Source organism: Castor canadensis, chromosome 2 (assembly GCF_047511655.1).
Source record: "Castor canadensis chromosome 2, mCasCan1.hap1v2, whole genome shotgun sequence".
In the NCBI taxonomy this organism is placed as follows: domain Eukaryota; kingdom Metazoa; phylum Chordata; class Mammalia; order Rodentia; family Castoridae; genus Castor; species Castor canadensis.
In genome coordinates this window covers 167,084,159-167,105,269 of record NC_133387.1, presented here as the reverse complement: position 1 = coordinate 167,105,269, position 21,111 = coordinate 167,084,159, and the positions used below count along the sequence as shown (strand labels likewise).

Below are 21,111 nucleotides of genomic sequence, written 5' to 3'. Positions count from 1 at the left end.
TGGCAGTACTGGGGTTTGAACTCAGGGCCTCATGCTTACTAGGCAGGCGCTCTACCACTTGAACCATTCTGCCAGCTTTGAAATCCATAATTAGCCGAGAAGTAAATTCCAAGCAATGAAGGAACTTGCCCATTGTTACCCAACTGTATTAGTCAGCTCCAGCTTCTGTAACAAATATTTATATGCAAGGTGGCTTAAATAACAGGATTTTATGTCTCACAGTTCTGAAGGCTGGGAAGTCCAAGATCAAAGTCACACTTTGATTCTTCAGCCATAGTCCACTTCCTGGCCTGCAGATGGCTGCCACTTTTTGCAAATCTTTCACATGGAGAAGAAAAGAGAGGGAGGAAGGGAGGCAGGACAGAAGCAGAAGGAGAGAAAGGGTAGGAAAAGAGGGAGAAAAAGGAAAAGATATATATATATATATAGAGAGAGAGAGAGAGAGAGAGAGAGAGAGAGAGGGAGAGAAGGAGGGGAATTCTCTAGTGCCCTTGTCTTTGTCTCTTCTTACAAGGGCACTAATGTCATCATAAGTCCTGCCCCATGGCCTCATCTAAGCCTAAATGTCAGGACATTTGTTCAATATACAAATTTTTTTTGGGGGGGGGGCAAAATTCAGAACTAAACTCAGGTCAGTTCCAGAACTAGGATCGCTGGGGTGCAGAACACCGGACAAGCATTTGTTGAGGCCTCCACTGTGAGGAGTGAGTGAGGCTGCAGCATGCCACACTCAAGTCTTGTCAGTGGTATAGTAGGTCTGGAACCAACTGGAGAGCAAGAGCCATAGAGGGAAACGGCCCTCTGAACATTCTGAAGAGGAAGTGACATCTACACTAACAGAAGAAGAGCGAGAATGTTTCCAAGAGTAGGACACTGAAGGCATGGAACAGTGTCAGAAAGGGCTGGGTAAAATGGGAAGGTGCCGCCGTCTTTGGAGAATGAGGCAAAGCCAGTTTAACCACAGGGAACCGTTCACGTAGGCGTGTGGCGCAGAATCGGGCTGGAAAAACCCCTGGCTTCTTTTCACCTTCCCACTCTGTGGACCTTTTTCGTGGAGACAGGGACCCTGTTTTGTATTTAGGTTGAACCCAAAGAAACCAGTCCATGTCTCTGCAGAAGGTGGTTTATAAATCACAAGCTACTTCCAGACAAAGCCAGGGAGCCCTCTTTGATGGCAAGGCTGTGGTGCCAGTTGTGAAATGGGCAGCAGAACGCTTTCCCAGAGAGTGGAAATGCAGTGGAGCGAGAAAACAGAGAAAGGAGATCTCTTGCTAGTGAAGAGGAAAGAAACCAGGGGGTGCTTTCCTAAAACACAGGAGCTTTCAACTCAGTGGTTCTTGCATCACTGGTCTCCCAGGGCCGCAGCTATCTCGGGCTTGGCGGCCTCTAGGAAGGTTCAGGACCAGAGGTCAACAGCGTGGAAACACCGCCGGGTTCAGGGGCGAGGAAAGGGCGCTCGGGAGGGGGGGCGCGCCCCGTGCAGGTGTATGGACAGCAGGAAGGCTGCCTGTTTTAGTCCTTCTCCTGCCTCGGGGGACAGCCCTCAGTAAACAGCCCTGGACTCCAAACAATTCATCCTGCTTTTAATAAGACCATCTTCAGAACCCAAAAGAGGGCGGTACCCAAAGGAATCTGCAAAATACCCCGCAGGGGAGGGGGAGCGGAGTGTGCCAGAAACATCAGAGGCTGCAGGCCGATGGACCAGTGCCATGCAGACTGATAACCGCGCAGGTACTTCCGCCCCCACCGAGCAGCGGCTCCGCGGTCCACCCCGCGCACACCCCCGCGCCTCGCGGCCGCAGGGTCCAAAGCGGGGGCGGGATCGTCCGCGGCCGGGGGCGGGGCCGGGCGGGGGCGCACGGCTGGGCCAGCGGGAGGAGTAGGCTACTCCGTGCTCTGATTGGCTCTGGCCTGAGCAAGGGGCGGTGACTTAGAGCAGTTGTATGAACCAGCATTGGGCGTCGCAAAAGGAGGGCGTGGTTTTGTGAAGTCAGTTCCGGTTGGTGTAAAACCCCCGGGGCGGCGGCGAACGGGCTTCAGATGCTTCTGGGTCGCGGTGGGAAAAACGCTGCGATCCCAGTGAGTGAGCTTGGCAGCCCAGCGCTAGAGCGACTCGGCGAGGGATGGCGGCCACGGGCAAACTACTAATCCTGTTCCTGCTCGGACTCACGGCGCCTGCTGCGGCGCTGGCGGGCTACATAGAGGTAAGGACCAGCGAGCGTCGGAGCGCGGTCTCCTCCGGCCGCCCGGGGGGAGCGCGGCCTGCGGCCCGCGGGGGTCTATGGCTGGCAGGCTGGGGGCGCGGCGCGGAGGGGTCCGGGGCTGCGGCCGGGCTGGCGCACCCTCCCCCGCCCGTCGGCGCACCCTCCCCTGCTTGGCGCAGTGCTTAGCACTGGAGGTCGGGCTGTCTCTGCCGCCGCAGAGGCCAAATGAAAGGCGTCGGGGCTGCGGGTCGCGGGGGGCGTCGGGTCGCCTCGGTCACCCAACCCCCATCCCTCCCGCGGCGCCGCCTCATCCTCCGGGGACCCCGCGTCGCCTGGGCGCCCGCCCCGCCCTCCCCCGGGACAATGCGCGCCTCTGCCGTGCGCCCTGCGGCCCCGCGGGCGTTCGGGGCGCTTGCTGCCCGCCGGGATCCGCGCCACGGCTCCCTCCAGGGCGGCCCGCGCAGACCCCAGACTTCCTCCTGCGGGGCCGGGCCTGTGCCCCTTGGCTCCCACCTGCCCCCGGCTGTGTAGCCAGGTGGCCGTGTTGCGGGGAGGCAGCCGTGGCTCTGGCCCTTGGCGAGTGGCCGTCATGTCCAAAAAGCCAGCAGTGGGGTTCCCTGGTCCTTCCGCCGCCCCAGAGCGGGTGCCTTCGCGCTGGCTGCGGGCTGTGGTTGGGAGTTCCTACCGGGGCCCTTCACCCAGGCTTAATAAATCCGGGAAAGGCGTCTCCGGTGTTCACTTTGGCCCTTGTGTCGGGGGGCGTTCAGTCGACAGGGCAGGTGCCCCGAATACGGCCTCTCGATCACACTCTCCGGGCGTCAGACCCCCGCGAGCGCCCCGCATCCCAGGGGTTGAACCTGTAAATATCTCGGGCGGGGGCGGCCCGGCTCCCCGGCGGTTGGCGGGAGTTGAGGCGGCTGGAAAAGGCTCGGTGGCCTGAGTCGGTGGGGGCCGGCTCGTGTTGCGACAGCTCTGCACCCTGTCGTCTGTCGCCGAGGGAGCCGTGGGACCTTATTTTTACTAGTCTTCTCGAAATAGTGCTTGCACTGGTGACCTGGAATGAGTGTTTCGGGTGTAGTTTATTTCTTGTGCCCATTCGCTATATTTAAAATTGCTTCTGCGTATTAAGCTGTTTTTCTGGGAGAGGCGAGACTGGATGTGATTAAGTAGGCATTGCCTGAGAACTTTCTAACAGAAACCTCGACTTAGAATGCGTTCAGTTCTCCAGAACGTGTAAAAAGAAATCTAAGGAGGAAAAGAAACCTCTGGTGGAACGGCTTTGTATTCATTCTCCGAGGGGGAAAAGGGAGTTGGGTTTTAAGTTGAAAGAGTTAATGTTTCTATATGCGGGCTTTTAAATTAAGCTTAGTCTCCGCACGGTTGAGTAGGGCTGTGTCTGTGACCTCTGATAAGCAGATCACAGATACAGCTGCAGAGGTAGGATAGGAAGAGAAGGGGGGAAAGGATTTTGTACCTAAGATGGAATTTAACTAATGGATCAGGGTGTCAGAAACCATTGTTCGCAGTTTTACTTCACTTCCTAGTGTTATGAGAAACTTCACGCACTGGTGAATTCACAATAAAGGAATTACCTATTTTAAAGACTGTATTAACACATATGCTTATATAGAGAGAAAGAATAACTATCAGAATTAGTTGTGGATTACATTTGATTGTTAGCCACACGCTGTTCTTTTTTTTATTATTTTTATAAGAGTATCTTTTTTATTATTAGCATATTATAGTTGTACAGGGGAAACATTGTGACACACAAATGCTTACACTGTATCTTAATTAGATTCACACCATCCATCTTTCTTCTTTATCCCCCCACCCTTCTTAGAACAATTTCAACAGGTTTCATTTCTGTTTCCATACATGAATACAAAATACTTCCACCACATTCACCATCCCTTTTCACTCTTTCCTTATGCACTCCCCCTTCCACTGGTACCTACCCCTGGACAGAACCTGTTTTATCTTCCTGTCCTTCGTTTATTGAAAAAGAACATTTTTGCTAGTATATGAAAGCAATACAAGGAGGTTCATTATGACATTTCCATACATACATATTTTATACCTTAAAATGGATCATTGCCTCCATTATTATACCTCCTATCCTATTTCCCTTCTTATTGTGACTTTCCAACAGGTTTCAATGTTCCATATGCATATTTGCATAGAAAGTACATCAGCCACATTCACCCTCTTTCTTCATTTACTCTCCCCCTCCCACTGATGCCCTTCCCTTAACATGACTTCCTTTACATTTCTGACCATCATTGTTTAGGTGATCTGACCATCATTGTTTAGGTGACTGTTGTTCAGTGAGAATTTTGCATTGGTATTTTACCTGTAAATATGTGTCAGTCTACCCCCTCAACTACTTTTCCTCACTCTTTTCCACCTATCCTGTGTTGTTCAAGTTTTCAGTGTGTTTCCTTGTGTCCTGTTCCTATATAGATCTGTTTCATTATTATTTACTTTTCATAATTCTTTCCTTCTCCCTTAGTCCCACATTTGGAAAAATGATCTGTATAACTTTATATGAACATACAATGTTTGTATTTGTATTGGGTCTACCTTCCACATTAAAGAGAAAACATGACACCTTTGTCTTTCTGAACCTGGTTTACTTCCCTTAATATGATGTTCTCCAGTTCCATCCACTGTACATAAATACCATTTTCTTAATCTATTCATCACTTATAGAGCACCTTGGCTATTTCTGTAGCTTGACTATTGTGAATAATGCTGCAATAACCTTGGGCCACACGCTGTTCAATTGAAGTCTGGCTAAACAAAGAAGTAAACATTTCTGCAAAATGCTTTTAAAATGCTATTTTATGATAAGTCCTATTCTTTGAAACTATATTTTTGTCCACACTAAGTTATTTTTTTCAAGTGGTATTTCCTTTCGTCAACTAGCAGAATTTTTTTTACAGTATGTAATTTGATTTTGTTATTTGCTGTCAGGCAAAGGATTGCTCTTAAGCCTTAATTTAGATGAGAATGACCCCTAAATCAGGATGTATTTGGGAAGGCCCTGATTAAGATTAGCCAAAGGGATTCTGGCCAAATCCTGTCAAGTTGCTTGGCACAGAACTATTGACTGGAGAATCTTTAGCATTGACTAAATTAATCTCTTGCACCTGTTGTTTAAAAAAAAAACTCACCTACTGAGGGTCACTTCCGCTCTTAAATCCCAGAGGAGTTCAGTGTTCATGTTCCCATTTATGAATCATAAAACAATATTTGTGCCAAAACCCTACACTGTATATAATGGATTTTTGAGATTCAAAACTTGAATGTGTTCTGCCACATCTGAAAGAAGGCCATCTGATTGCCAGTTTTCAGAAAACTCAAATTAAGCCCAAATTAAGGCATAACAACTGAGGCAAGATAGAGAAGGCTTTGTGTTGGTATTTCTGAAAGATTGGGGGGTGGGGAAGGGGAACTACACCTGGGAGAGGTACTTGGGTCATGATTCTGTCATAACTGTGTCTGTGTTTTACAGTCTGTTCATAGTAGGATTAAATTTCATCAATCAAATTAGAGGGAATTTGTTGTGTTCCCATCTAGAGCTGGGCTGTTCCACATGGCTGTTGTGCTTACTGTGTGCCTGAGGAATGGGTTTTCATTTCATTTAATTTTAGCTAATGTAAGTTTACATTGAAAAACAGTGATGGGAAAATTTAACTAAGTAGAAATAGTTAATATTTAATGAGGGAGGGGATAAAGGAGAATGGTGGAGGGGGTGAATTCAAGTATGAAATATTTGATATATTGTAAGAACTTTTGTAAATGCCACAATGAACACCTATTCAGCACAACAATTGAAAAAAAATAATGTTTATATATTTGAGCTTTTAGATTATTTTAGGTCAAGTTTAGACCAAGTATTTCCTATGAAAAATTAGCTTCTAAATTGAGATGTACTGTAAGGTGTAAAACACATACCAAATTTTGAAGATTTAGTATGAAAAATTATAAAAGATCTCAATTTTTGATGACATGAAAGAGATAGTTTGGATATTTGGCTTTAAAATAAAATGCATGAATTTCACCTGTTTCTTTCACTCTGGTGTGGCTACTGGGAAACTTGATACTGTGTGGCTCACATACTTCTGTTGGACAGTGCTGGCTTCAGGTTTTGCTTACAGTTGGTCTTTTATGTGTTGTTAGCACAATTTTTATGTTGTTGTATTTTTCCCAGTAAAGTTTAGTTTGAAGTTAGTCTGGCATAATCTTAAGCTTTTTTTTTTTTCTTTAAAGGACAATTTTCAATATGTTAATTTTTTCCTTATTAACTTTTTCAGTTAAAATTTTTTTTATTTAGAAATAACTTCAAGCTTACAAATAATGCCAAAATTGTGCAAATAGTTCTTGTAGCACTTATCTTCATTCACTATTAACATTTCTCATATTCACAATTTGCTTTCACGGGCTGGGAATATAGCTCAGGGTTGCTAGTGTACTGGTCTTGGGTTCAGTCCCCAGCACTGTCTGCTCTACCCCCCAAAAAATTGCAGTATCTTTGAGCCTACTATCATTATTGTATTTTTTGCTGAACTATTTGAAAATAACTTACATTTATTATACCCTTTACCCTCAAAAACTTTAGCATGTGTTTCCCAGGAACCAAGGATATTCTCTCACATAACCTTGGACAATTGTCAACCTAAGGAAATTTAACATTGATAGAATACTTTCATGGAATCTTCTGTATATACATCCTTTTGTCACTTGACATAGCAGCATCCTTTATAAGCATTTGTAAGCATAGTTATTTTTAAAGTTAACAAGCTTTTGAATTTGTTGCTTAATTTCAGTAATATGTGAAAGGTTATTTATTGTATTTTCTTACTATAAAAATCAGATTTTTATGTTGTTTTGAAAGTAGGAAATCAAAACAATTTTTTCAAGATTCTTTGTATTTACTCTTTCTGAATATTTCAAGCATTCACACTTGTTTGAGACAGAGTCTACAAACTACATTGTATATATTGCTTAGGCTGGCTTTCAATTTGTGATCTTCCTGCCTCATCTTTTCTAGTTGTGGGATTGCAGGCATGTTTCCCCATTCAGCTGGCATTTTGTTATTGTTGTTGTTTTGGTGGTACTGGGGTTTGTACTCAGGGCTTTATGCTTGCTAGGCATGCGCTCTACCACTTGAGCCACATCTCCAGTTTGACATTTTCTTTTTAAAATAACAGAACAATGGGCCTGCCTAGCAAGTACAAGGCTCTGAGTTCAACCTTTGCCCAAAACCCTCCAAAACTCAAAAAAAAAAAAAAAAAGTAATGTATACTCACTGTAAGAAAAAATTTGAAATGCAAATAATAAATGAAAAATGACCTGAAATCATATCATCTAGGGAAATCTCACTGTAAACACTTTGGTGGTATATATCCTTTTAGATTTATTATATGCAGAGATTTTGTAAAAATGTTAAAACTGTATATTGAAGCTGGTACCTAACAGCTATTATTTTGAATTGTCATAAAGTGAACTTCTGAAAGAAAAGAACTGTTTTCTATGTGACAAAAGGTGAGGGTCAATCTTCCTACAGTAATTTCAGTTGCTATGGAGAGCCAATTGAGAGAGAATTCTAAATTGCCAGTAATTCAATTTTGGTGAGTTGTTTTTTAGTGAGATAAACTAGATTACTTTGAAACTTAATTAGATTTAGTGTACTGTACCTTGGTTAATGGGCTAAGATGAAAAGTAGAACATGTGGGTGCATTCAGATAGAAATGGGTTCCAATCTTGTATTAAGTACAACTAATAATTACTTTTGCTATAGGAATTTTTCTACATAACCATCATGAAGTATTTTATTCTTTTGCTGTGCTGGGGATTGATCCCAGGACCATACACAAGTACTGTATCACTGAACTACCCCTCCAGCTGAAGTTTTTTTATGTTTTAATAAGGTGTTCTTAAACATAACTGTGATTTGTTTTTTTAAAATAGAAAGCTGATCTCATTTGCTATTCATTTGGCTAGTATTAACCCACCATGTGGTTCTAGGCAAAACGGTGCAGTAATAAACATGGGTAGTGCTTTTCACTCTACAAAATCCTTTTGCGGATGATGCTTGTTTTCAGAAGTTTCCTAGATGACTAATGTGCAAGTAGAGAAAACTCAGAGCAGTCCCTGACAGTCTGATGAAGTAAGTATTTTTTGTGGGGGAGCTGAGGACAGAACCGAGGGCCTTACCCAGGCTAGACAAGTGCGTTAGGACTTAGGAACATCCCTAACCCCACCTAAAAAGGGAGCCAGCAGAGGCCAAGGGTTGAAGGTCACAAAGCTTAGCCAGGGATGAATCCGTTCAACCAGTCTAAGTCAAGTCCACTGCCCTTTCTTTCTGTTGGGTAACCAATGCTTACTCTTTGGTTGCAGATTTCTTTTCACTCATGTCTATTTATCTTTCCCATTGCTAAAAACTTTAAAAGAATATTTTATTTGAAAGGAAGTAATTTCATACAAATTGTAATACCATGAACCAATATATACCAGACTTAACAATGATTCTCTGGAGGATGTAATTACAAAGGACTTTGCCATTTTATATGTTCCACTGATTTAAAAAATTTTTGTCTTTTGGTATGATGTGCAAGTTCTCCTTAGTAAGCTTGTTTCACTCTTGTATTCTGACAAAAACATTTTAAAAATTATCCTCTGTGGGAAGTTTTATCAAAATCAGGGTATGGCATTACTTGAAAGAAAAAAGGCTGCTGGCACTGGATTTATTTTTTAGTCATTGGCCAGGGATCAGTGTGGTTGCGGCAAGGTTGAGGTCTAGAAAAAGTTAGTTTGGATTGGTCACCCTACATATGGTTGGTTAATTGAGCAACTTGCTGCCACCTTGCTACTCTGTCTTCCTCAGACTAACTTCTTCAGTGATTGCAGAGGGCCTACTCTAAGGTGGTGATGTCCAGAGGAAGAAGAGATGGTCTCCTTGTGTGTACTCTTTTAAGAGTGAAGAAACCTTTCTCAAAGTCCACCATCACAAAATCCCTTAAGTGTCACTGGCCAGAATTGTACTGTGCTCTTGTAGGCAAAGCCAGGCTCTGTAGGAGGCAGGGTCTTTCCCCAATAGCCTTAGATTCTTAATCTGCTTTTTGAAGCAGGTGGCAAGGAGGAGGAGCTTGCATGCAGCCTTGAATGAACTTGGGCTTTGTTTGAAAAGAGGACTGTGGATATTGGTGATAGCAACCCAGTGTTTGCTGCATCCGGCATTTGGGAAGTTACATAGCTCAGCTGGCTGGAAGAGAAAGAAGTCATTTCTTCTTACCTGAATTACCTCTGGGTTAAAAGTTAGCTATTGAAATTGAGGGGTTGGAGGAGCTTCTCACACAGTGCATGTGTTAGATCACTGCACTTCATTTTGAAGGGATAACACTATTCAGAACAAAATGACTGGAAGAATATAAAATTTGACTTGGATGAACTATAAAAGAGTTATTTAGCCTACAGGAGAAAAAAATGGGGGATTTAGCAGTGATGATGAAGAACATGGATATTTTTAAATATTTTATCCTTCTCTCTGGAAGGCTAAACTGGACTCAAGAGTCCAGAGTGCTCGCAATTACACCATGGAACCCACAAAGGGTTTGGCCACTTGAGCCACACCTCCAGCTTTTTTGTTTTGTTTTGTAGGCACTTGGGTTTGAACTCAGTGCCTCACGTTTGCTAGGCAGGCACTCTACCATTTGAGCGACTCCACCAGCCCCTCAGGAACGCTAAACTAACTTGACAAGGCAGAAGCAAGATTTTTACCTGGAGAGATGAGCTGATAGGCCTATGAGTATCTTTAACATAGTATGGTTAAATATCTCAAAAAAAAAAAAAAACTTATAGTCAGTGTCCAATATTGTTTAGTCTTAAAACACTTGCCAACACTTGGCAAGCAGAGGCAGGAAGATTAAAACTTAAAGGCCAGCCTGGGCACATAGTGAGACCCTATCTCAAAACCAAAACCAAACCAAATCAAACAAAAACACACATACACAGAAATAAAACATTACAAATAAAGACTGCTTTTGAACTTTGCAAAAGTAACTCTTGCCTTGAGTTGGGACTTTAGCGTTCCCACTCATGCTTTGTGAAACTTGCTCAGGCTTTTATTAGAGTTGTAGTAAATAATTTGTTTATCAACGAGGAGTGTTAATTATCTGAGCATACTGCGATGATTTCAGAAGATAAGAATGTGAAGATGCTGGAACTGAAAATCAAGAAAGTCCCTTACACACCACAGTCTAAGCACCCTGGCTGTCCTCCCTACTCAACATGGAACGAGCCCTTGAATATTTTTGAACTTTTTAAAATCTAAATGATACAAAAGAAAATAGCTCAGTTTATTTTCCATAAATCAAACATTTGTTTAATCACCACCAAGGTCAAGAAGGAGGACATGGCCAGTACTCCTTTCTGTCCGCCATAAGTAACTATTACCACAACTTTTATGTGAATCACCTCTTGCCTTTATAGTTTTACCATCCAGATTTCCTAAGTAAACACGAGTTTTCCCTTTCTTTTTTTAACTTTGTGTAAATGGAGTCCTACAGTATGTATTCTTGTCTGGTCTGTCTCACTAAACTTGTTCTCCAGAGTTGTTTGTATTAAATATAGCTGTGGTTTGTTTCTTTCCTTTGCTGTATTGTTTGAACAAACTACAACTTGTTCTGTCAGGACATTTGAGTTCTTCAGTTTGAGGTTATTAAGACAATGCTCTTCTCTATAGTTGGCCTTTTCACTATTTTCTTGACCCTAGGACCTCTAGCACACTAAGCACATACTGTACTTCTGAACTACTTCCCCAGCCCCTTACTGTTCTTTGTAGTGCTGTCATTTGAAGTTCTGTTTTTTCTATATTGATACCCAACTACCCCATTTATTGTCAAGGCTGTCTTTTTATCAGTTTATCACCTTATTGTAATTTGAGTACCTCTGTGTGTGAATCTCATTTCTCTCTTGAATTCCATGGATTTGTCTATCCTTGCACCAAGTATTGAGGTTTTACATTGACTAGACAAAGCCTTTTTGCCTGGGTTGCCTTCAGTAGTGTTTTGTTTATTCCTTACCCCTTTTTTTCCGGGATAAATTTGGCACATTCCACTAAAAATAGTTACCTGCTGGGTGCTGGTGGCTTACGCCTATAATCCTAGCTAGTCAGGAGGCAGAGATCAGGAGAATCAGGTTCAAAGCCAGCCCGGGCAAATAGTTTGTGAAACCCTATTTTGAAAAACCCTTCACAAAAAGAGAACTGGCGGAGTGGCTCAAAGTGAAGGCCCTGCATACAAGCCCCAGTACTGCAAAAACAAAACAAAACAAAACAAAGAACAAAACAGCTACCTGTTGGAATGTTGATTGGGATTGTGTTGGATTTATAGTTCAATTGGGGAAAATAGGTGTTTTCTAAGACTGGGTTTTCCAATCCAGAAAAGTAGCATATACCTTTGTTTAGGTCCCCTCTACACTCATTATTTTATAACTTTCTGAATAGAGATCTTATACATCAGATTTACTCAGGTATTTGATCTTTTCTAATGCTGCTGGAGATGGCATCTTTAAGATATTTTTATTGGTTGGTGGTGATAGTTTGTATGGTTGTAAAAATGCTGTTGACACTTTAATATTTTCTTGTATCCATCAACCTTGTTAAGTTTGTCTACTACTTACCTGTAACTTTTAATTTTCCTTAGTATATTCTGCCTGTGATTTGACTGTTTTCTTTCCATTTAATCCTTGTAGCTTTTTTTTTTTCTTGCTTTATTGCATTGGCTAAGACTCTAGTAAAATGTTTTATGTAGGGATACAGCTTGAGATGGCATAATATCTTTGTCTAACTCCTGGTCTCAGAGGGAAAATTTATGTTTAACACTTAATGGTATTTGCAGATGTCACCTTCTTTTGTCAGGTAAGAAAGCTCTTGCTTTTAGTTTACCAGAGATTTTTTTTATTATGAATGAATGTTTTTTTAATACCTTTTCCCCAACTATGATTATATAATTTTTCTCTTCAATTTTTTTTGTGTGTGTGTTTGTGTTGCTGAGAATTGAACTCAGTGCCTTGTCCATGCTGGACAAGTGTTCTGCAACTGAGTTTATACCCCCTAGCTCTGTCTTTAATTTGATAATACAATATGTAAGCAACTTGTCATTCCTGAAATGAACCTAACTTTGTTACTGGATTTGGTTTACTGAAATTTCATTCAGTAGCTTTGCTGCTGTGCCCAAAAGTGGGGTTGACTTGTAATTAATTTTTCTCTTCTGTAATATACTTGTCAGGTTTCTTTCAAAGTTTCTGGTCTCAAGAGTTTTAGTGAAAGGAACATTCATTGCCTTTTTTCTATTCTCTAGAATAGTTAATTTTAAGATTGGCATTATGTTTTTCTAAAATATTTGAACAAAAATTTGCTAATGAAATTACCTGCAATTTTCTTAGTGTAAGCTTTTTTTTTCTTTTTGGTGGTGCTGGAGTTTGAACTTGGTCTCACACTTACTGGATGGGTACTCTACCACTTGAGCCACACTCCTAGTGTTTTATTTTGTTTTGTTTTTGAGACAGGGTCTTGATATGTAGTCCAGACTGGTTTTGAACTGGAAATCCTCTTGCATCTGCCTCCCTAGTGCTAGGTTTACAGGCATGAACCACAATAAATGGTGTCAAATTGTGTTAACTAGTAATTTTCTTTTGATTTTGACAAGATTCATGGGGAATAGAATCTTTCATCATTTTACAAATCATATTCTATTCCAATATTGAATATTGTAAGTAACTTACTGGAGTAAGCTGTCACTATAGTTGTCACTCCTTTGAAGGTAATGTGTCCCTTTTTTTCTGGCTACTTGTATGGTTTTCATTTTGAATCTTGTTTTTAGCAACTTTACTATTGCATACTATTACATACATTTTTAAAAAATCTGTTCTGCTTGTGGAGATCTTTGAATCTGTAGTCTGATTTCTTTCATCATTTTTAGAAAGTGTATCTATTTAAATATTTCTGCTTAATTCTCTTTTCTAGTAGGACTTCAAAAAATATTTCAAGACATTGACATTGTATCCTCTTTCTCCTTCCCTTGTTTGGTGATTTTCTTTTGACACATCTTTCTGCTTACTGACAAATTGTTCAGCTATATTCAGTCTACTATTGAGTCCATCAGTTGAATTGTTTCAAGTTTTGTGGTTTTCAATTTTATAATTAAAAATTTTTTTCCCACTAGATCAACAACTGCAATTCTCATTCTTGTCTTTTGTATTTTTTAATGTGGTAGAAATAGTTGAAAATTCTATGTGTAAAATTCTGGAATCTGGTTATCATTTCTGCTGGGTTGTCATTCATGTGATTTTGTCTAATGGTTTGTCAAGTTATTTTTGATCGTGTATCAGACATTTTATTTATACGGATACCCATAGATTAATTTGAGGCCTAGGCTAACGGTATGCTCCAGAGACCATTTTCATTTGCTTCTGGAGCTTGAGGACACTAGCAATCTAGAATCATACCCTAAATTCATGGATTGGGTTGATGGAAGCTGAGTACAGTCTCTGTGAGGTCCTGTCAATTTCTTGTTTACCTTACTAATTCAGTCTGCTTTTGGGTATCATCTCTGAACCTTTATATTTCAAGTGTACTCCCTTTCTCTTTTCTCCCTTCAGCCCTAGATTCCAGGCTATTTCTCTTTATAGTCCTTTCATGTTGTCAAAAGTACTGCTAAGCTCCTCTTCAGAATCTTTTAACTTGTACAGAGAGAAAAAGCCCCACAAGTCAAGCTCATCTCCCTGAGCCCTCATCCTCTCCTAAGTAGTAGTTGGCCATGACTGGACATTAATACCCTAAAAATTAAATATTTGCTGGGCTGGCCTCAAATTTGCAATCCTAATGGCCCCAACTTCCCAAGTGCTGGGAATATAGCAGTGTACCACTGTGCCCAGCTTACATAACATCTTAACTTTCATCTGTTATTTAGGTTATTTTCATATCTCTTTTGTTTTTTGGAGCTGAACATTTAACCCAGGGGGTTGTGCTTGCTACACCAGCGCTCTGCCACTGAGCTACTTCTGTTTTCACATCTTGGTTATTGTAATTCTGTGATGAGTAAGGGAGTGCATATATCTCTTAGAGATCGTGATTTCATTTCCTTTGAGTATATACCCAGAAGTAGGATTGCAGGGTCATGAGGTAATTCTATGTTTTAATTTTTGAGTATTTGTCAAACTGTTGTACACAGCGGCTGTACATTTTATACCCCTCCCCATCAGTGTGTAAGGGTTTCAGTTTCTTTACATCCTTGCCAATAAGTCTTTCCCCTCAAAGTTACTACTTTGATAGTAGCCATCCTAATGGCATGGAGCAGTATCTTATGGTTTTACTTTGCATTTCCCTAGTGATGAGTGATGTTGAGCATATTTTCATGTTGACCATTTGTATATTTTTTTTGGAGAAATGTTCTTTCAACTCACCCCCTCCTCTTTTTTTTTGTGGTATGGAGAATTGAACTCAGGACCTTGCACTTACAAGGCAAGTGCTCTACTACTTGAGCCATGCCTCTCTCATTTTGCATTTTCACAGAGACTTGTGCTTTTGCCTGCATTGGCCTCAGGCCACTATCCTCCTATCTCCATCTCTGAATAGCTGAGCTTACAGATGTGCACCGCCATTACTGGCATTCTTTGTTTTTTAATTGATTGGTTTTGGTTGTTGAGTTGTAGTACCTTATATATTCTAGATATTAATCACGTATTTGAGTTGTCTTTTTACTCTCTCAATGGTGTCCTTTGATGAACAAAATTTTTACTTTTGTTATCTGTGGTTTTTATGTCAGTCTAGGATATCATTGTCACGAGGCTTTCCCCCCATGATTCTGAAGAGGTTTTTGTTTCTTTTTTTGTTGTGTTTTGTTTTGTGGTTCTGGAGTTTGAACTCAGGGCCTCTGCTTGCTAGGCCTCAGGTCTCTTTGGCTTAGTTATTTTTCAGATAGGTTCTCAGGGATTTTACCCTGGCTGCACTGAACTACCGTCCTCTCAGTCTGGTGGATGATGCAGCTGGGATTGCAGGCGTGAGCCGCCACACTAGACTGATTCGTAAGAGTTTTACAGTTTTAGCTCTTAAGGTCTTGTTCCGTCATTTTGAGTTCATTTTTACAGATGGTTTAAGGAAGGGTCCAATTTCATTTTTCTGCAGGTTGCTATCCAGTGTTCTTAGCACCATTTGTTGAAGTATCTGTCTTTTACATTGCATGGTTTTGACAATCTTGTCAAAATCAGTTGGCTGTATATGAGGGTTATTTCTGAGCTACCTATTCTATGTCTTTGTGCCATTACTGTTTCTTTGGTTTTTGAGTCAGGATCTTGCTAGGTAACCCAAGCTGGCCTCAAACTCTCAAGCCTCCTGCCCTTTTTTTGGTTACACCATTTTGATTGCTGTTCTTCTCTCAAGATTGTGAGATTCCATATATGCACATGGGATGCGATGTCCTTTTCTGCTTCTGAAGAAAATTCTGTTGGGATTTTGGTAGGGGTTATATTGAAACTGTAAGTTGCTTTGGGTAGTATTGTCATCTTAATTGTATTAAGGTTTCCGGTTCTCGCAGTGCCAAAAAGCTTTGTTTATTTATTTATTCATTTATTTTGGTGTTGGTTTGAACCTAAGGCCTCATGAATGCTAAGTGCACACTCTACCATTGAACTGCATCTCCAGTCCAAATGCTAAGATCTTTAACACTAATTATTATAATAAAATTTGTAATTGACACAATACAATCAATTTTAGTTCATGCTATGCCTTTTGGCTATTAGTATTTGGCGAATTTTATATTAACTGCCAACCCTCAGCACTGTGGTGCATGTTACATAATCTAAAGTTAAGGTAGAAAATCTGCAGCCTTTGGACCAAATGTGGCCTGTCCCTGTGTTTTGTTTTATTTTGTCCTCACCATGTTGGATTTCATTGTATTTTAAATTCAAAGTGCAAGGAATGAGTTTTAATGTAAAAATACCTCTCCAGGTTTTGAAGAAATGGGCAGAGCTGACAGTAAGTTTCCTTTATTTCGTGAAGAGACTGGTGTCTTCAAGGAGTCAGTGTGTGTTGCCACTTTTGTCTTAGATCCCCATCTACTCTGGTCTCTGTGTGCTATGTATAGGCAGGTGAGTTTTCAACACTTGTTGAAAAGGAAGGTAAGGGAAAGTTGAAGTGATCTCTTGAAATATTTTCCATAGTCCCCCTTATCTGCAAGGAATATGTTCCAAGACCCTTAGTAGATGTCCAAAACTGTGTAACTCTGAGCCCTATATACACTGTTTTTTCCTCTACCTGTTTGTAATAAAGCTTATAGATTAGCTACAGTAAGAAATTATCAATAAGAATAATAAAACAAAATTTTAACATTGCACTGCAATTAAAGTTATGAGTGTAGTTTCTTGATGTCTCATTAGTACCATACTTCCCTTGTGATGAGATGATGTGTAAGGTAAACATTTTATGTCTTCTCTTTGACATGCTTGAGTACCAGCATCACTACTGTTAAAAAAAAAATAAGGGTTGGGGGAACACAGAGTTATGGCAGTGCAGTAATCAGTTTGATAACTGGTTTAGCAGACTGGCAGCATTCACAGTGTGAATACAACAGAAAAGGGGTGATCCGTGTTCCACGGGGAGCGGAATGAGATTTCATCCTATGGTTCACAGTGGTACACAGTTCAAAACTTAGGAGTTTTATTTTAGAATTTTCCCCTTAATATTTTAGGCCACAGATTATTTTAGGGTAACTGAAACCATGAAAACAAAACCCCAAATACTTTTTATTCATGGCAATTTCTTTTCTCTTAACTCTTCTTTCTATTTTTTATCTTTTTTTGTGGGGCTGGGCATTGCCCAGGACCTTGCATATGCTAGGTAAGTGCTTAACTACTGAGCTACACTCTCAGCCCCATGACAAAATTTTAAGTGAACTAAAAATCGTATTTCATAGCAGAATCTTTGATCAATTGACTAGGCTCTACCCTTCCTCTGTCTCCTTTTCAAGAGGATTTTTGCTCAGTGATTTTTCTTATAGCAATCTTTTCTCCCTTCTCTCTTTCATACTAATTACTAATTTTTTAGTTTTGGGGTTTTTTTTTTTTTTTTTGGCAGAACTGGGGTTTGAATTCAGGACTTTGTGCTTGCTAAGCAGGCATTCTACAGCTTGAGCCATGCCTCCAACTCTACACTAGCTATTTAAAAAATGATTATTTGAATCTTTGTTAGCTTATTCAGGATCCACATTAATAAGTATCCTGCTGGGATATTGTTTTGAAAGATTAATCTTGTGAATTGATATAGGCCATTGAAACCAAATGCTGGTTAGTGTTGCTTTTAAACAATAGAAATAATCAGGACAGATTAAAAGCAGATAAAAATATTGCACTTAAAAGATTAAATACAAAGCACAGACTCAAACCTGATAAACTCCTTGTCTAGCAAAGTCATTATAGATACTTTTATGGTTGTATGCTGTGCATGTTTGTGTACCAGGCCTACTGGGTAAGATGAAGTTGTCACAGTCACAGGGATGTATGAAGCATGTTACAGAACATGTGGTGCCCATCTGGACAGATTAGAAATGAATGCCAGAATGTCGTTTTTTATTTTTATCTTTTTTGGTGCTGGGGACAAAGTGTATCATGTTGGTAAAGTGTGTATTTCAGAATACCAGAAATTGGGAAGATAGAAAAAGAAAATAGGCCTACACAAAGGATTAGGAATCAGATTGACTTTAGAGTTATCAACAGCGCCAGAAGTGAGAAGACCTTAAGTTGTCAGGGAAAATACTGTCTAACCTACAGTTTAGTGCTTATGCAAGTTACCAAAAAGGGGGTACATAAAATAAAAACTGTTTCGAGATCTGTCATGTTTGAAATTTACCGTGCATATGTCGTTTCTGAGGAAGCTGTGAGCATCTAAAACTGGAAGTAAGTCAAGAAAGAGGAAATGGTCAGGAAACAAGAGAAAAGGGGAAAGAATTTTCAGAACAGATGACTCAGGCCCAGAAAATAATGGGTCTAGATGAAGCAGGGAGTTGGAAGTCTGGAAGAAGGTTGTCTTCAATAAAGAAGGAAGTGAAACCAGCAGATCCTACTGCATTTGCACTGTGGGCAGTTCATAGGTCTTTTTGAAAATTTCAGGGAGAGTCAGCAAGCAGATAAAAGATACAGTTACTAACTAACTCTTAGGGGACAATTTCTAAGAAAGGAATTGTCATCACGGTGCTTATGTATGCTGTGATGGAAATAGGGAGTATTGATTTAGCCAACGGGGCAACCAAGGGAATGGGTGTAGTGTGTATAGTTTAAGAATTAAAACCTTTTTGATAGAAAAACAGTTTTTTTAATAGAAAGTTGATAATGTCTGGATTAAAAAAGATACAGAAATACAGCATGTTGGATAGAAATGTGGAGGTAAACAGCAGATGGAAGTCCTGACAGTGAAGGAAGTATTGCTTCCGAGGAGTGTGCTGGTGTTTTGTTGGGGGCTGTTCTTAGAGAATGCTGTTCCTGCCTTGTATTATGTGGCTTTTCAAACTGTATGTGAAGTCACACGGCAAAGATTAAAATTTTAAACGTGGAGACATGCCATCCTGTGTAAGTTTTTCTCATTTGTCATTCTCTGTGGGTCTGCTTATGTACAGACTAGTACAGTGTTGATGATTTAGAAAATCACTGTTGGTTGATGTTAGAGCTCAGGCTTTAGAGTCAGTCACTTGGATATAAATGATTACCTACTATATTTTAGGCACTATTGCAGATATAGAGGTTAGAAAATAGGAACTTACATTCCAATGGTGAGAGATGGGCACTCAGGTAAATGAATAGGTTGTTGCCTCAGGTTGCTTGAGGGAAATAAAACCTGGATTGTGTTGGGGAGGCTCATTAGAAAGGGTCTGAGGGTGAGAACATACCTGGGTAGGGAAAGGGAGGTGTGTGTGTGTGTGTGTGTGTGTGTGTGTGTGGTGTCCTGGACGGGAGATACGTGACTTGGGCACCAGATGCTCAGGGTGAAATTGGAATAGGTGGGATGATACAGATGAACAGAAGCTGCTGTGTTAGGCATTCAGGGCCATGCCAGCTGCTTTGAATGCCATGGAACGGAAGAGTAGTGAGTTCTGACTTGAGGTGACTCAGCGCTGGGTGGAGTCTGGATCCTGGAGGGAAAGAGCTGATCCGGTTTTTTTGGAGGGGGGGCGGGCACTTGATGAACAGAAGTGCTGTTGTACTTTCCACTGTGTTGGGTGTGTATTCACATGTTTACATCCTGATTTGGTCTTTTTGAGTATAGTTGTCCTCCTGTCCTTTATGCATTTATTTTGTAGTTAGATGGCTTGAACCCAGGAAGGCTAATTAATTAATGGCCAGTGCAGCAAGCAGTAAACATACTGACTTGTGGAGTGTACCAGCTTCATTACTTTATTTTTTTAAATTGCTGATAATTACAATAATGCATATGGGCATGAGTCCAAGACAGGAAGAATTATTGTCTGCAAGCAGATCTGGTGCGAGCTGATAATGTAGTCTATTTACTTTTAAACTTAAATGCTACATAAATCATAGGAAAGATGTCTTTTGACTTGCTTTGAACTTGAAAAAGGTGAAGCACTTTCATTTTTCTTATTTTATGGTTTTAATGAACATTAGAAGTTAAAGTGATTTGCTATATGAAGATTGGTATCTGAATATTGCTTGCCCCTAGTAAAATGTTTAGTAGAATAACTGTTTAGAAATTGCCATTTGTATTATAAAATGTGAATTTCCCCCCCCCCTTGTAAAAGTCATTTTGGCAAATTGCCCTCTTTTCTAGTTACAAAGATACAGACCTTTAGAAATAAAGAGCTAACTTGATGTTTCCAGTGTTTGTTCTCCATAGAATAGTAAAGCTGTGGAGAAAGTTTTGTATAGATAAGATTGCTATTGCTTAATGTTATAAAAACAGACTACTTATTTACTATTGCTATCATCTTTGAAAAACATTTAAATAACAAGGTGGAAAGAAGAGAGTTTTAGAATTCAGATCAGTCATTCTCAAGAGAGGATCATTAGCAGATCTGTCTTGGCAGTGCTGGAGGTTGAACCCACCCACGCACATGCTATTTAGCAAATAAATACCTAAGTAGTACTGACCAAGGAGTTCAAAGGTTAAGCCCAAGTTCACACTATTTAGATCATCGTATATTAATGCTCAAGTCTCCTGGCATCCTGACGTCTGCAGTTAGCATGCCAAAGTATGATAGATTGCTTTGTTATGGAATCATAGTGGAATATAATTCAGTGACGAAGCTGCCTTTGTGTTGTAGGTTTCTCATTTATTATGAAAACTAAAATTTGGGTGTTTATATTGCACAAAAATAAAAACAGTGGTCAAGAGCAATTAAACAACTTCCTTGCGGTTAACATAGCTAGTAACTAGATGGAATGTCCACCAGGAAAACTGATTTAAAGGAGTAATTTATAGTGCTCTTTGGACCACAGAAGTGTCTCAGTAGTAACTGCAGATTCATCTTGACCTCATCTTGAGCCAGCTGGAAGGAGGACCAGAGCCAGGATACCAGCAATTCCTGGTGATTTTCTTTTAAATGGTAGGGCTGTATTAAATTATTCATGTAAGTATTTGGGGACTGAATTCCCTCAAAATGAAATAATATGGAGCATTAATGCAACCTGTTTCATCCATGTCCAGATTTAATAGGTAAAGAAGGAATGCACAGTCTTTTAAACCTATTTTGTGCTATCCTGCATTTTGGAAGGATGGCTTGCAGGGAGAGAGATCATATGCTCTTATTGCAGCCAGAGAGAATTAAATCTTCAGGATCCAGCCCAAAGGTATTGATGCTCCTTCTGTGTATTAATTTAATCCCTACAGTGGCCTGAG

General features: G+C 40.5%; 1 protein-coding gene and 1 non-coding gene across 5 annotated transcripts in view; one reads left to right on the top strand and one right to left on the bottom strand.

Moving 5' to 3' along the window:
- Positions 1-73, bottom strand: Trnat-agu (transfer RNA threonine (anticodon AGU)). The gene has a single exon. It is a non-coding gene; the product is annotated as a tRNA-Thr (tRNA).
- A 1,942-nt stretch (positions 74-2,015) lies between these two features.
- The window catches only part of Aplp2 (amyloid beta precursor like protein 2), a 57,278-nt gene continuing 38,182 nt past the window's right edge, over positions 2,016-21,111 (top strand). For 2 of the 4 annotated variants that reach the window (XM_020166976.2, XM_020166972.2), the window contains exon 1: positions 2,017-2,204. In XM_020166976.2, the coding sequence (XP_020022565.1) occupies positions 2,124-2,204 (81 nt within the window). In that variant the 5' untranslated portion in view covers positions 2,017-2,123. Of the gene's footprint in view, positions 2,205-21,111 lie in introns of all 4 variants that reach the window. The other 2 variants (XM_020166975.2, XM_020166974.2) reach the window with 2 other exon arrangements.